Below are 14,409 nucleotides of genomic sequence, written 5' to 3' on the forward strand. Positions count from 1 at the left end.
GGTTGGGTGTCTGACTCTTGGTTTTGGCTCAGGTCCTGATCTCAGGGTCATGAAATCAGGCCTGTGACAGGGTCCACGCTCAGCATGGAGTCGGCTTAAGATTCTCTCTCTCTCAAATAAATAAATCTTGAAAAAAAAAAAAGAAAATTTAAAATCATACATATGGCTCACATTGTATCACTCTTGGACAGAATTGCTCTATATACTTAGATATTATTTTTAGTTTGTTTTGTAGCAAGTTTCTATTTATTATTTTAATTTTAATAAGAAGCTAATATCAATAATTAATGCCTGTAATCTATAAATCAAATATTTGTAATTCACTATAACCTGAGGAATTATATTGTTAATTTTTCTAAGGAAATTATTTTAGTAAGTATATGAAAGAAACACCTTTTATCACTGCTCTATTAACTCTACTTACAGTCACTTAAAGCTTCCAAACTTACCGCTGTCCTTATAAAGAAAATGTATACAAAACAAACATCAAGTTGAATAGTAAGTTTGTAAACTTTCTCTAGATAGTCATCAAAATAGTCTATGTAGGAATAGTCTCATTAACAATAGCTACTCAAACATTGCATAAATTCTGATCCATCAACCTTGCAAAGATGCAGGAAAGCAGTATAAAGAATTTTCTTTGAGACCTCTTTCCCTACTCCTTTTCAAAATATTTTTTAACTTGAATTCACTGCAATGTCAATCAGACTTTAAGTTCTCTTCTATTATAACTATTAAATGAAATAAACACCTGAAGTTCATGAACATGCCTAGCACATTAGCAAAAGATCAATAAATGTTCATGATTTAGGTATTAGCCTTATCTTCACCTTACAAATGGGCTATATTCTAAAAAGTTCATTAGTAAATCAACTGTTTAGAATCTGGCATATATTCTCATACGTACATATATACATTCATACACATACACAGACATTCACAAGCATATAAACATAAACATATGTATATACAATTTGAAATAATACATAAAATAATACATATATACATATAAAAGTGCTGTTTAAAGATCAAGATATGTATGCCAAGAGTAAGTTTCTGCTCTCTGGTATCAGAGGGGCTCTCTTCCCAATTTTCTAAAGCATTTAGGATACTCTTAAGCATTTAGTAATCACTTGACAAATTATTGGTTAATACAATTGTCTATGTTCATTCCAGATTTTTTTGTTCTGGGGGCTTTTTTGTCTGTGAAAAGGAGAAAACATAAGATAATATGGTAATAATATATCTTCTTATATTTAGAAAATATAGAAAAGGCTAGACTTACAATTTAGCATGAAAGGACTGAATTAGGTACGATTCATATAAATCACAGTAACTTAGTTAGCCTCAGTATAAGAACCTTCTAATACCAAACTGTTGAACACTGTTGTGGTTTCTAGGAAGTCTTCTTTGAAAAGTATGGAATTCATTCCTGGAATATCAGAAGGCTACATACCTGGACCATATTATTTTGCTCCCATCTTTCATTCAGAGTTACCTTAATTAAACTGATTTGGGGTTGAGGTCTCCAGTTTTTGAGGAATGGCCACTGTAGTGAGCCAATCTTAAGGAATAACTCCATCTGCTATAGAACTATTAAGTATTTTATATTCAGTGCTCCCTATGTGAAGTCCCCCATAAGGAATTTCTAAGTGAAGTGTAAGGTAATGCCTCTTGCCCTGAGGAATCAGGGTTTTTTCTTCCTAAAAATAAAAAAAGTGGAAACTGGCTTTTTCATTTGACCACTAGAAAGCTTTGTGTGAGGTTCAACTATAGAACTTAGTAGGCTTCATGGCCTTTATATTTTTTTTCACCTATATCTTAACTTCTTACTCAGAGGATCTTTATTTTCGAAGTTCAGATTCTCACTAAATGTTAAAAGCACACAAATATATTTATAAATTGCCTCATATCCTTTATGAATCAATGTAGAGGAAGAATAAATATATAATTAAGCTTTGCTCTATTGCATCACATAATTAATTCCTCCTGAGTCTCTATGTTAAAATATCTACGTAAGAGAGGTACATCTGGGTGGCTCAGTCAGTTAAGCATTTGCCTTCAACTCAGGTCACGGTCCCAGGGTCCTGGAATAGAGCCCTGCGTCAAGCTCCTGCTCAGTGGGAAGCCTGCTTCTCCCTCTCCCTCTGCCCTCCACTAGTGCTCTCTCTCTCTCTCACTATCTCAAATAAAATCTTTTTAAAAATATCTATGTAAGAGAGATACAACTTACTGCTTGAACGCATAGAAATATGGCAATCTATATGTAGAAGAAAGCTAAGGACTATTCATGATTAGACTTTCTTGGTATGAAAAGTGTTTGATTTTTGTATTTACATTTATTGACTTATTGCCAAGAAGTTAAAGCCAACCTCATATGGAATATTGAATATACAGAACATTCTCCATTTCTCCTTTCAAACAGATATGACACTCCAATTTGTTCATTTAAGATCCATGACCGGGGCACCTGGGTGGCTCAGTTAGTTAAGTGTCTGCCTTCTGGTCAGGTCATGATCCCAGGGTCCTGGGATAGAGTCCCATGTGGGGCTCCCTGCTCAGCAGAGTCTGCTTTTCCCTCTCCCTCTGCCCCTGCACTCTGCTTGCGCACTCTCTCTCTCCCCCAAATAAATAAAATCTAAAAAAAAAAATAAGATCCATGACCAAATAATCTTTTTTTTTTTTTTGCCACATAAATATTATTTTTCATGAGCAGAGCACTTACAAAACGCTTGTACCTACTAAACCAGGGTTTTATGTGATCATCTCAGAGGGCACTGGAAACCCCAGGTTTCTTTTCCATCCTCCAGTGTCTTTAGAAAGCAACTTCTAAACTACCATTTCCACCATCACCCTTTGAATCTCAGCAAATTGTTCATAAGAGCTGCATCAAGGCAGTCTGCCATCAATTATGTTCACAATGGTGGCTCAGTCATATCTGCACTATCACATATTATTCTAAAGAAATACTACATTTCAGAGAATTAACTCTAGAAGAAATCATCACACATACCAGATTATTTATAGAAAAATAAAATTTCATATGTGAAAGTTTTCATTCAGATCTTTCAGCATATTTTATGTTTATAACAGTAAGGATATAAAGCACAAATTAAACAATTATAAAGTATTTCATTATCTAATTCCTAGAACAACTTAAGCACAACATTCAGACTTAAGATACCCTTCACAGTTCAAATTTATTTATCCCATTAAAAAGTGAATTAAACAATTGTAAGTTCAATTTTAAACTCCCCCATTTTTTTTTTTACTGTCTAATGTTATTTTTTTTTTTTAAGATTTTGTTTATTTATTTGAGGTGCCTGGGTGGCTCAGCTGGTTAAGCCTTTGCCTTTGGCTCAGGTCATGATCCCAGGATCCTGGAATCAAGCCCCGCATCAGGCTCCCTGCTCAACGGAGAGCCTACTTGCTTCTCCCTCTCCCTCTGCCTGCCACTCTCCTTGTTGTGCTTTCTATCAAATAAATTTTTTTTATTTGACAGACAGAGAGAGAGAGAGAACAAGCGGGGAGAGGGAGAAGCAGGCTCCCTGCTGAGCAGAGAGCCTGAAGCGGGGCTCGGGGCTGGATCCCAGGACCTTGGGATCATGACCTGAGCCTAAGGCAGAGGGTTAACCTACTACTACTGAGCGACCCAGGCACCCCATTTACTGTGTAATTTCAAAAAGTTTTTTACCCATTGAAGTTTGCCATTTTTACAGCTAAGTTAATTGGGTTTTTTTAAACTTTTTGGGGGATATATACGCTTTTTATTTTGGAAGAGATTACTCCAAATGTTATACATTTCTTCTACTAAGTAATTCTATATTACACCCTATACCAAATAAGTTCGTTTCATTCAGACCGGTACTTATTTTCTTAAGCAATTCTTATTTGGCATTTTGGCCAAATTCCAATAGCTTGTGGCTTGTAGCACTTTTCTAAAATTTCCATTATTTCTGGTTCAATTTGAAACCAGTCTGAATCACTTTTTCAGTATTAACCTGTTGTCATTCCCTGAATGGTAAAATACCTTTTAAATTTAGTATTGTACTTCATTTTCAAAAACTTAATAAATACTAGGTTTACTGATGAGTCAGATTCCATTATTAGTTTACTTCACAAACTTTTATCACTCAGTTCTTTGCAGACTTTTATCTGTTCTCTTTATGGCATTTAACATCTATATAAGGTAGATTCACGAAATTATGTATATTTTTTAAAGCAAATTACTGAACCAATAATTAAGTTGTTTAAAATCTACCAAAACTCAGGTGCCTGGGTGGCTCAGTCAGTTAAGTGTCTGCCTTTGGCTCAGGTCATGATCCCAGAGTGCTGGGATCGAGTCCCGCATCAGGCTCCCTGCTCCACAGGGAGTCTGCTTCTCCCTCGGCCCCTCCTCCCACTCGTTCTCTCAATCTCTCTCTCTCTCTAAGTGGGTAAAATCTTTAAAGAATAAAAATAAATAAATAAAACCTACTAAAACTCATACTGATTTATGAGGTAAACACTAGCCTATTGCTTCAAACACAGTTCTCAACCTAGAATGCAGACAGATACATACAAATATCTCATCAACATTAGCAGTACACAGAACAAAAAAGGACAAAATTGGGCAAATTATTCTCAAATTATATTACCATCATAGTTACTTCTTCTAAAATGTATATAGTAAAACTCTATTAATAACAAATACAACAAATAATTTATTAAAATGTCAAAAACTGGAATTTCTCCTTCAAGTGATGGCAACAAATAACCCAATTATACCCAATTATATAATTACAATTCAATTTGTAAATGCAAGGTGATATACATCTTTAATGGGACTTGCTAAGAGAAAGAGGTTTTACATTAAATTCACTGAAGCCCCTTAGATATGGAAAAACTGAAAGTGAGAAAAATGTTATAAAAATATGTATTTTTTAAAAAGCTATATGTATGCACTCTAATCAGGTTATGTGTAGAGATATGGTTAAACCCTTAGAATAACTAGCTCCTTCCACAAAATAATATGGTTTTGCCTAAAATTCAAAGGATTCTTTTTTCTTATAAAAGAGCTATTTAATGACATTCCAAAACATGTAAAAATATGGCAAAGATATTGTTCAATGGAAATGCTATTATATTCTAAAAGGTCTTAAACTTTCTATGTAGGCAAGACACACAAGTGAACTTGTTATTCAGAAATAAAAAATAGGTGCGCCTGGGTGGCTCAGTCAGTTAAGTGGCTGCCTTTGGCTCAGGTCATGATCCCAGGGTCCTGGGATAAAGCATGGAGCCTAGGGCTCCCTCCTCAGTGGGGAGCCTGCTTCTCTCTCCTGTTCACCCTGCTTGTGGCTCTCTGTCAAATAAATAAAATCTTTAAAAAAATAAAATAAAAAATATATTTCAAAATTGCCATTGTTTCTGCTATCTATCATGTATTTCATTACTCTAAAAAATGTTTTAAAACACACAAAAATTTAAATTTCTAGCCAAGCTCATAATCCTAGGGTGAGAGAATTATGACATACTAGTCAATTTTCATATATTTACATTCTTGGTGTAGCCTAATGTTATTCTCTATCAAAACCGAAAAAACTAGTTGTACAGCTTGACCTTAGAAAGGCTTCTAGTTTTTGTTTTTGAGGAATCAATTGGACCTCATTATTACGATAATTTCAACAACAATAACGTCTTTAACACCTACCATTCATTCTCACATTGTATTAATAATCATCAATTTAAAATATATTCATTGGTCAGAAAACTATTTTCAATCTAAAGTATCTGAATCTTAAGAAAGAGTAACTCAAGATTTTTTAATAGGAGCTAAATTGCAAAAAGTTTGCATTTTGTGAAGAAAATATGAAAGGATGACTGCAGGGATTAGGTGAGGGGTATCAAGTTCTCTAGCCTCTTCCTCTTGATCTCCCAAGAAGAGAGATTACCATTTCTCCCCAGTCAGAGTCCCTAGCTGCATTTCAGTGTACCATGGAGAGATGGACTGAAGATTCAGAGAGGGAAGTATGGCAGGGAGGGACGCAAGTACTGCAAAAATCCTACCTCTGCTGTACCCATTAGAAGAGGGTAAGACAAATAACAGGTCACATTAATCCAAATATAAAATTATCATAAGAGATTCAAAATAATGATATGAACATTTAAAACAAAAGGTCTTTATGACTAAAAAGAAATAACCAAATTTCAGAAATTGATGGGAATCAGCAAAAACATTTTCTTAAGATTTTATTTTTAAAGTAATCTCTATACCTAACATGAGGATTGAATTTACAACCCTGAGATCAAGAGTCCCACACCCTACAGACTGAGCCAGCCAGGCATCCCAGCAAATTTTTTTAAAATAATTTTTTTAAACTTTTGTGTTTTAGTTCTGTAGTTTTATTTCCTCTTTATAACCTCAAATTTTGCTTCAAAGTACTATCCTCACATGTTTCTTTATTCCTTCCCTACTGTATTTTAAAGTTACTTCCACAAAATAGCAATTTTACTAATCAAATTATTTCACAACTACTTTAAACTAATCACAAATGTAGGAAGTTTCTCATTTCTAAAAGTCACTTATCTTCTTGAGTATCAAACAGAAAGTTATATTTTCAAACACAGTATGTCTTTATTAGGAAATTTGGGACACATTAGCTATCTATTTGCTAGATAGAAAAGCAACAACCTAGAAAAATATTTCCCTTTAAGTACTGGCTGGATAGGTCAGAAGGTTTCTCAACATCACTCAGACCCCTTTCTCTGAGCTTCTGACAGCAGCAAATCCCAAATCTTGAAAAGGCTTCTACTTCAGATTTTTTTTTTTTTTTGCCAAATCTCTTTAGCCTTAAAGTTAACTAACACATCAGGGATTTTCAATAAATACCTCATTTTTCACATTTTTGTCAAGAAGCCAAGAGAGCCTACTGAAACTTCTTGTCTAGGAAAATTTTCTATCTCTGCCAGAACCCATTTTTTTATTAAGTTTCCAGTGCTAAATGTAATGTGTAAAATTACAAAAACCTAAACTATGAAAAAGGCAAGGTACGAAACCATATAGAACATGTTACCCCTAGTGTGTAAAATGGTTATATCCTTCAAATTGTACAGACTATCCCAGAAAAAAACAGGTAATAGTGCCTCTGAAAAGGGAAGAGGCTGGAGAAGAGGGCCATCTCTTTTCACTGTATTCCCTTTGGTGGTATTTGCTTTTTTCCCCTCTGTGTGCCAGCATTGTTTTTAAGGAAAGCAAACCGAACAAAAAACATTCCTTAAAAATACATTTCCGTGAAATCCAGTTTAGTCAATAATATTTAAGAATCTACGGAGTATAAATTTCCATACATAATTTAGACAGACAATCTGATGAAGTGAATTTGATGAAAAGCTTTAATGAAATATCAAGTGGACTGTTTTAATTTGTGTCTGTATATAAATGTACATATACACCCCCTAGACATCATCTGCACGTATCCAAATGGTGTTTCCAGCATGAAGGTATGTCATTTCTAGAATGAGACACAAATAATTGATAAAGAGAAATGTTAAAGATTGTGAATTTTTTTCATAACTACTGACCTCCAGTGAAGGAGTAATATTCAGGGTATCAAGCTCCCCAGCAGCCAGAAAGTGACTCTCTGCAGAGAGCCTCCAAATATGATAAAGTGCTTTTTTATTTAAAAATGGGATCCTTCCATATGTAAATGAACCTGTAGCAGGACTCAATACAGCTGAAAAACAAAATAAGCAACAACTTGCAGTATAACCGCTTGATGTGAACCGCTATCCTGTAGTTCTATAAAACAAATTAGGCAAGATGAAACATATAACCTGAAAACAGACTGAATAATAACTGGAAAAAATGTAATTATAAACACTTCTTCAATTTGGGTAACTAATCGACATGAACATTATGACAATAGGTTTCATTTCTGAGACATGTTTGAACTTGAAAAATAAAATATAATGGTTCACACGGACTTTTTTATCCAGAAATGCCATCACACAAGTATTTTTACTTACCTTGTTGTCTCTGATAAAAGTTTGAAATGTCTTTCTACTATTTTTTGTTTAAGCTAATACAAGTAAACCATACAATTTTAATTAAACCAAAATTTAAAAGCCAAATTACAGTTTTCAGTGTTCCAGCAATCACTTAAGTACACACATAAATGCTTCTTTGTGTGCCACCAATTTTAAAAAATTAATAGGCAATTCCAGTTGCAGGTGAGGATGAAGACCTAGCCCAAATGTTTCAAGTTCAGGAAAGACCTGTAAAAGTAGCATCATGTTAAAACTGTAGCAATACTAACCTTGCTAAGTCAATTAACTGACAACTACAAACAATTCATGTAACTTTGCCTTTTGTTCTTTCAGCATTTTTAAATACTACTCTACACACTTGTCTGGTTGACACTTTGTTCTCACAGAGGATCATACTGGTCCCTTCCCACCCCCTCACCCCTAGAGAGGGCAGATTCTTTGCAAAACTCACTGAAATGAACAAAACGATTAAAACAGTAAGAGCAAAACTCTGGAAGACATTCCAACCAAAGGGCTAAAACCAAACAGGAAAAGAATAGGTAACACTGTTCTTGCCTTCAAGACATGTACTGTTACGTTAACGTGGAATGGTTTTCACACATCCTTTTCTTCTTCTTTTTAAACAATAAAATATGGCTTAAGAAAGCATTCTCCTTGTCTTTCTCCTGCCCCACCAGTATGCAGGAAAACTTAAACACTGTATCTTTGTTTCCCCATTTTCATTTTTTTTAACTGCAAGATTGTTTTCAAAATTTAGTCACTATGCTTTGCACACTTCTTTTGTCTTATTCTTTGTCGTGTTCAGCATTTGGTGGAGAGTTCACAATGTCTAAGTTCTTTGCTCTGCAGGTAAATTTGCAAATTAAAGAATGACAAAGTTTTTTTAAAAATCAATTTATCCATGGTTTTGAATTTTTCAAGAGAAACTATCTTTTTTACCTGGTTTCTGCATCCATTTCATATTCCTTGAACAGGTTATGTATTTTCTGACAACAACAAAAAGACCCATTTCAAACAGCTAGAAATACTTAGGTTTTCGGGGTTTTTTCTTTCTCTTCTTTTTGATCATGGTAGTGATAGGAGAATAAATCCTAAATTGAATATTTACTTTAGAGAGAGAGATGGCGGGGGGGGGGGGGGCAGAGAGAGAGAAAACCAGGGAAGAAGGGAGGGAGGAAGAGGGGGAAAAAGCAGCAACAGCAAAGGAAAGAAAACTGTGAAGAACTTTACAAGTGCAAAATGAACATGAAACCTTCTAACAAATAAAAATGTACCTTCTTTCCCTTATCCAACCTCCATCCCCACAGATAAAAACAGAATACTTACAAGTTAGTATCTGTGTATTTGTGGGTGTCTCTGTGTGCATGTTTTCTCTCTTCTTTGGATTTGGATACTTTGAGCTAATTTGGAAGTGCCCGTTTGGTTGCTCACAAAATGACGCTTAAGGGTCTAAAGATGCATAAATTAGAAGTCCTACAATGGCAGAGGATGATCATTGTACCTCATCTCTTTATGCGCTCTTATGGTGGGACCCAAGAGCTTTTTTTTTTTTTTTTAACACTTTAGATGATGGAGCGAATGAGGGGCTGGTCGCTGTAGAGGACAAGGCGAGCCCTGCACAACCCCTCCAACTCAGCACCACATCCCCGCTCCCCAAATACGCTGGACTTTGCTACAAAGTCCCTTTAGGGAAACTCCGGTCTGGAAGGAAAGAAGCGCTGAGTCCTTGACGTCAAGCCCCGACGCCGACCTCGGAGTTTCTATTTCTGGTGCTTGAGGGTTGGGGTAACTGCTGGGGATGGAGGCGGGAAGGATGGAGAAAGCAAAGGGGGGTGATCTTCTCAAGAAACACCCAACTGCCCCCTTTACCTTTCTTGCCTCCATTACGGGGGGTGGGGGGTAGAGGAAAAGATGTCAATGACCATTGTTTGCTCGTTTGGGATGTTGCTCCGCCCCCCGAGTCTGTCGTAAACCTGGCGGCGGACTAAAATAAACCCCAGATCCCGCGGCTCGGGGGCTCGCCGCGCCGCCGACTCCCCGTCACAGGCGCTGCCGCCGCAGCCGGGGTGGCGGCGACGAGCGGCCGCCGCCTCCCGCCCGCGCCCGCCCCGGGCCCCCGACCTGGCCGTCCGCCGAGCCATGTCGTTGAGCCCCAAGCACACGACGCCCTTCTCCGTGTCCGACATCCTGAGCCCCATCGAGGAGACCTACAAGAAGTTCGGCGGCGCAATGGACGGCGCGCCGCCCGGCCTGGGGGCGCCCCTGGGGGCCGCGGCCGCCTACCGTGCGCCGCCGCTCGGCCCCTCCTCGCAGGCGGCGGCGGCGGCGGGCGTGCAGCCACCCCACGCCATGGCGGGCCACAACGCGGCGGCGGCGGCGGCGGCGGCGGCGGCCGCCACCTACCACATGCCGCCGGGCGTTTCGCAGTTTCCGCACGGCGCCATGGGCGGCTACTGCAACGGCGGCCTGGGCAGCGTGGGCGAGCTTCCCACCTACACGGACGGCATGCGGAGCGGCGCGGCCGCCGCGGCCAGCGGCTGGTACGGCGCCAGCCCGGACCCGCGCTACTCGTCAAGTGAGCGGGGCGGACAGCGCGGGGCTGAGGGCAGGCGGACGGCGCGGGCTTCGCCCGTCGCGCCCGGGGCGCGCGCGGAGCCGAGGGTCCCGGGCTCCCGGCCGGGGCGCGCGGGGGCTGCCGGGACTGGGCGGGGGGCGCGCGGAGGGCCCCGGGACCCGGCCGGGGGCGCCGGGCCCCGGGCGCACGGAGCGTGCTGGGACCCAGCCGGGGTGTCACCGGCGTCGCGGCCCGCGCGGGGTGAAGAGCGTGGGGCGGCGGCGGGAGCGGGATCCCGGCAGGCCTGGCGCTCACCCGGCTTCTCCCCTGGGGCCCTCCCCAGTCTCCAGGTTCATGGGGCCATCGGCGGGCGTGAACGTGGCCGGCATGGGGTCGCTGACGGGCATCGCGGACGCCGCCAAGACGCTGGCGCCGTTGCATGCGGCTGCGGCGGCTCCGCGAAGGAAGCGTCGCGTGCTCTTCTCGCAGGCGCAGGTCTACGAGCTGGAGCGTCGCTTCAAGCAGCAGAAGTACCTGTCGGCTCCCGAGCGCGAGCACCTGGCCAGCATGATCCACCTGACGCCCACGCAGGTCAAGATCTGGTTCCAGAACCACCGTTACAAGATGAAGCGGCAGGCCAAGGACAAGGCGGCGCAGCAGCTGCAGCAGGAGGGCGGCCTGGGCCCTCCGCCGCCTCCGCCGCCGTCCCCGCGTCGCGTGGCGGTGCCCGTGCTGGTCAAGGACGGCAAGCCGTGCCGGAACGGTGCCAGCACGCCGACACCCGGCCAGGCCGGCCCGCAGCCGCCGGCCCCGACGCCCGCGCCTGAGCTCGAGGAGCTGTCGCCCAGCCCGCCCGCGCTGCACGGCCCTGGGGGCGGCCTGGCGGCCCTGGACGCGGCCGCGGGGGACTACGGCGGCGGCGGCGGCGGCGGCGTGCTTGGCGCCAACCTGCTCTATGGCAGGACGTGGTGACCGCGCGGGCGCCCCGGGGCGGGGTCCTGCCTGCGGCGCGGAGGGTGTGTGAGAAACTTCGAGAACGGATGGGGAAAACACACCGAAGCTGACTCTTGAGTACACGGAGATTAAAAACTAGTGAACGGGTCATGGAGAGGGGCAGCCTGTGAACCTCTTTGCTTGGGGGGGGGGGGGGGGGGGGAACAGCGACAGCCCCGGAATTGAATAATACGACGCCAGAAGGCTGTGAGGTGGTGATTTCCTCCTTCAGAAGTTCCTAAATTATTCGAAAAGCTGGCTGAGTTCACGTCCACCACGTTCCTAACCAAAGCTCTCAAGAGTTTTAAAAGTTGGAAACTTTGTTGGTGTTTGTAGCTCTAAAAATCAACCCAGCTTTAACAATGAATCCTTTTTTGAAGTGGAATTTGAGAGATTAATTTTCAAAGGCCTCCCCCTTAAGTGCAATTTCATTAATGTTTGATTGAAAGTAACTTGTAGCTCAAGGTGGATCATGCACATAGCAACATTATTGCAGGGGAATTATTGCCATTTAGGTAATAGAGAAATGGAATAAAAATAATCAAAATACTGCTTATATGGATTGATACAGCTTTTTAAATTTAATGGCGATTTTAAAATGTTTTGATCGTTATTTGGCAAATGAGTGTTTTTATATTACTCTAAAAGAGGGTATTTCCTACCTAAGATGCAGCTCGTAAGAGGGAAGGGTTGTAAACTACTTTTTATGTAGAATCTGGTCTCCCAAAATCAAACGATAAAATAAATGCGCGCTGTCTTTCCATGGACCTGTTATTTGCTCTAAGTTATTTGCCTGTCTGAATTTGAATACCTTGATAAAATACTAGAACAAGCAAGCGAATTTGCTAAAATTGGCATCAGTCTATATTCCAAAGCATGTCAAGAAGGAAGAGAATAAGGTGATTTATTGAATTGTAATCAGAATGTAAAGAGTAAGAATTATAATTTTCCCATTATATTTGCAACTTAATAGGGGTTGCACACCGATTTTGTTGGTGTTTTGTTGTACAAATAATGTATTTACTCTTTAATATGCCAATTTATATTTCCTATGTTTCAAATGAATATTTAAATATAACTTAAAAGAATCTTAAGTACTTTTTTGGTTAAAGTTAAGTGGTCATTTCTTTTTCACTAAGTTGTATAGGTTTTATTTTGGTTTGGCTTTTTTTTTTTTTTTAACAGTAGTTGGCATGACAAGACAATGCATCTCAGTTTACTTATGATTTAAATAACTGGTATTGGAGTAAAAATACCAAAAGCAAGCTGAAGAATGTTAGCTTATAAAATGAATGAAAAAGACCTAACATGGATAAAGCGTGATTTATAAATGATCACAAATAGTCACCAGAGACCCTAAAACTTTTACACATCTGAAGTTTTAGAATTAGTCTGAGACTGAAACATTTCATTTCACTTCATTGTTCGGGTGTTTTTTGAATGTGCAAAGTGAATCCTTCAGAAGGTGTTTTAGAAATTAAACTTGCACTTTCTCTAAACTGTATTTTACATAATGATAAAACTCAGTCCCTTTCACATAGGGGAAAAACAACCACTGAACAAGCAAGTGCATCATCTTTATCAAGGGTGTGTGAATGCATTTTTGGAAAATCAGAACTAATTTTTTTAAAAACATTTTACATAAAAGGAAATAATTTGAGCAGAAAAAAAATAGTATGAAAATGGTGTAATACACTTATAGAAAATTCTCCCAATTTGGGTTTTTGCATATTGATAGAATTGATTTTCAAAATTTTTGCCAAGCTAGTATAATTATTACCAATGTGCCAAATTTCAAAATGCTTGTTTATATTGATTTGATTCCCTCATAGCAGTACAAGAATTCTGAAATTTTACTTCTAGAAAATGTGTTCCAAAAGTCCACATGGTTTGCAATATATATATTTTACAACCCAGTATTTACCAATAATAGCTTAGGGACTAAGGGCTCCAAGTAACATATTTAAAGAAAACAAAATCTTCATGCAGTTTGTCCCTTGATAATTTATTTTTGGAACAAAGAATCTCATAGACTAAGTGTACTCTGTATCCAAAAGATCATTAAGAAAAAACAGCCTTTATACAGTATTTTCTAAAAGTGTATTTGCTGTAGGCATATCTTTTTCCTTTCAGCATTCCTTTAAGTAGTAGAGGAACCACTGCCAGAAGTAATCGCTGCAGAAGTAATCGCTGCAGATGGCTTAACATTCTACACCCAGAAATGCACTGAGTTTATGTGTGCACATTCCGAAATTAGGATAAGGTTTGTTTCTTGAAACATTGAAATAGAAAATGTTTTTACTATAGAATTCCACATTCTGATTAATGCAAAGCAAGAGCTTTTTTTCTTTTCTTTCAATTAGTGCTTTGCAGATCTTTTATAAAAACACAAACGGCCAGACTAGGTGAAACTCATTAACTGAAGAGGAGGATAAGTGTCTTCACAACCAAGAGGGAGGGCCGAGGCAGGGTCTGAGTGGAACAAAGCCCTCTCGAAGTTTAACAGAGGCCACAGCAAAACTCGGTTCCAGAAATGCTAACTGCAGATGTGATATTTTCCTAAATGTTTTGGGGCTGTACAACAAGCTTATCTTTTCCAGTTGAGGCACAGAAACAAAAATCCAAAATCAAAGTTGCAGAGAGGAACAGCAGGGATTGCAAGTACTTTTCTGTAATCTGTGTTGGGATGTGAATGAAAGCTTTGAGTGTGTGGTAGTGTGCAATGTTGAAGGCACAGGAATGGTGTTTTGTATATAAAGCATGGAGGGTGTAACCCAGTTGTTTTCTATTTAAGGCTTTGCCTTAGAATTAAAACCTAATGGTCAGAACAAGTAGTC

At 40.0% G+C, this 14,409-nt stretch overlaps 1 protein-coding gene across 1 annotated transcript; it reads left to right on the forward strand.

The window, feature by feature from the left end:
- The first annotated feature begins 10,039 nt into the window (after positions 1 to 10,039).
- Positions 10,040 to 11,723, forward strand: NKX2-4 (NK2 homeobox 4). The gene is made up of 2 exons (XM_045883805.2): positions 10,040 to 10,600; positions 10,923 to 11,723. Exons 1-2 carry the CDS (start codon positions 10,165 to 10,167, stop codon positions 11,549 to 11,551), a joined length of 1,065 nt encoding a protein of 354 aa, XP_045739761.2. The 5' UTR covers positions 10,040 to 10,164; the 3' UTR covers positions 11,552 to 11,723.
- Positions 11,724 to 14,409: the final 2,686 nt, after the last annotated feature.

This window comes from Mirounga angustirostris, unplaced genomic scaffold, assembly GCF_029215605.1.
Source record: "Mirounga angustirostris isolate CCGP_5_RB_7025 unplaced genomic scaffold, mMirAng1.0.hap1 SCAF_10, whole genome shotgun sequence".
Lineage (NCBI taxonomy): Eukaryota > Metazoa > Chordata > Mammalia > Carnivora > Phocidae > Mirounga > Mirounga angustirostris.

Coding starts and splice junctions, on each gene's coding strand:
- NKX2-4 (XM_045883805.2), top strand. CDS start 10,165: ATGTCGTTGAGCCCCAAGCACACGACGCCCTTCTCCGTGTCCGACATC. Junction 10,601..10,922: donor GGACCCGCGCTACTCGTCAA/GTGAGCGGGGCG, acceptor GGCCCTCCCCAG/TCTCCAGGTTCATGGGGCCA.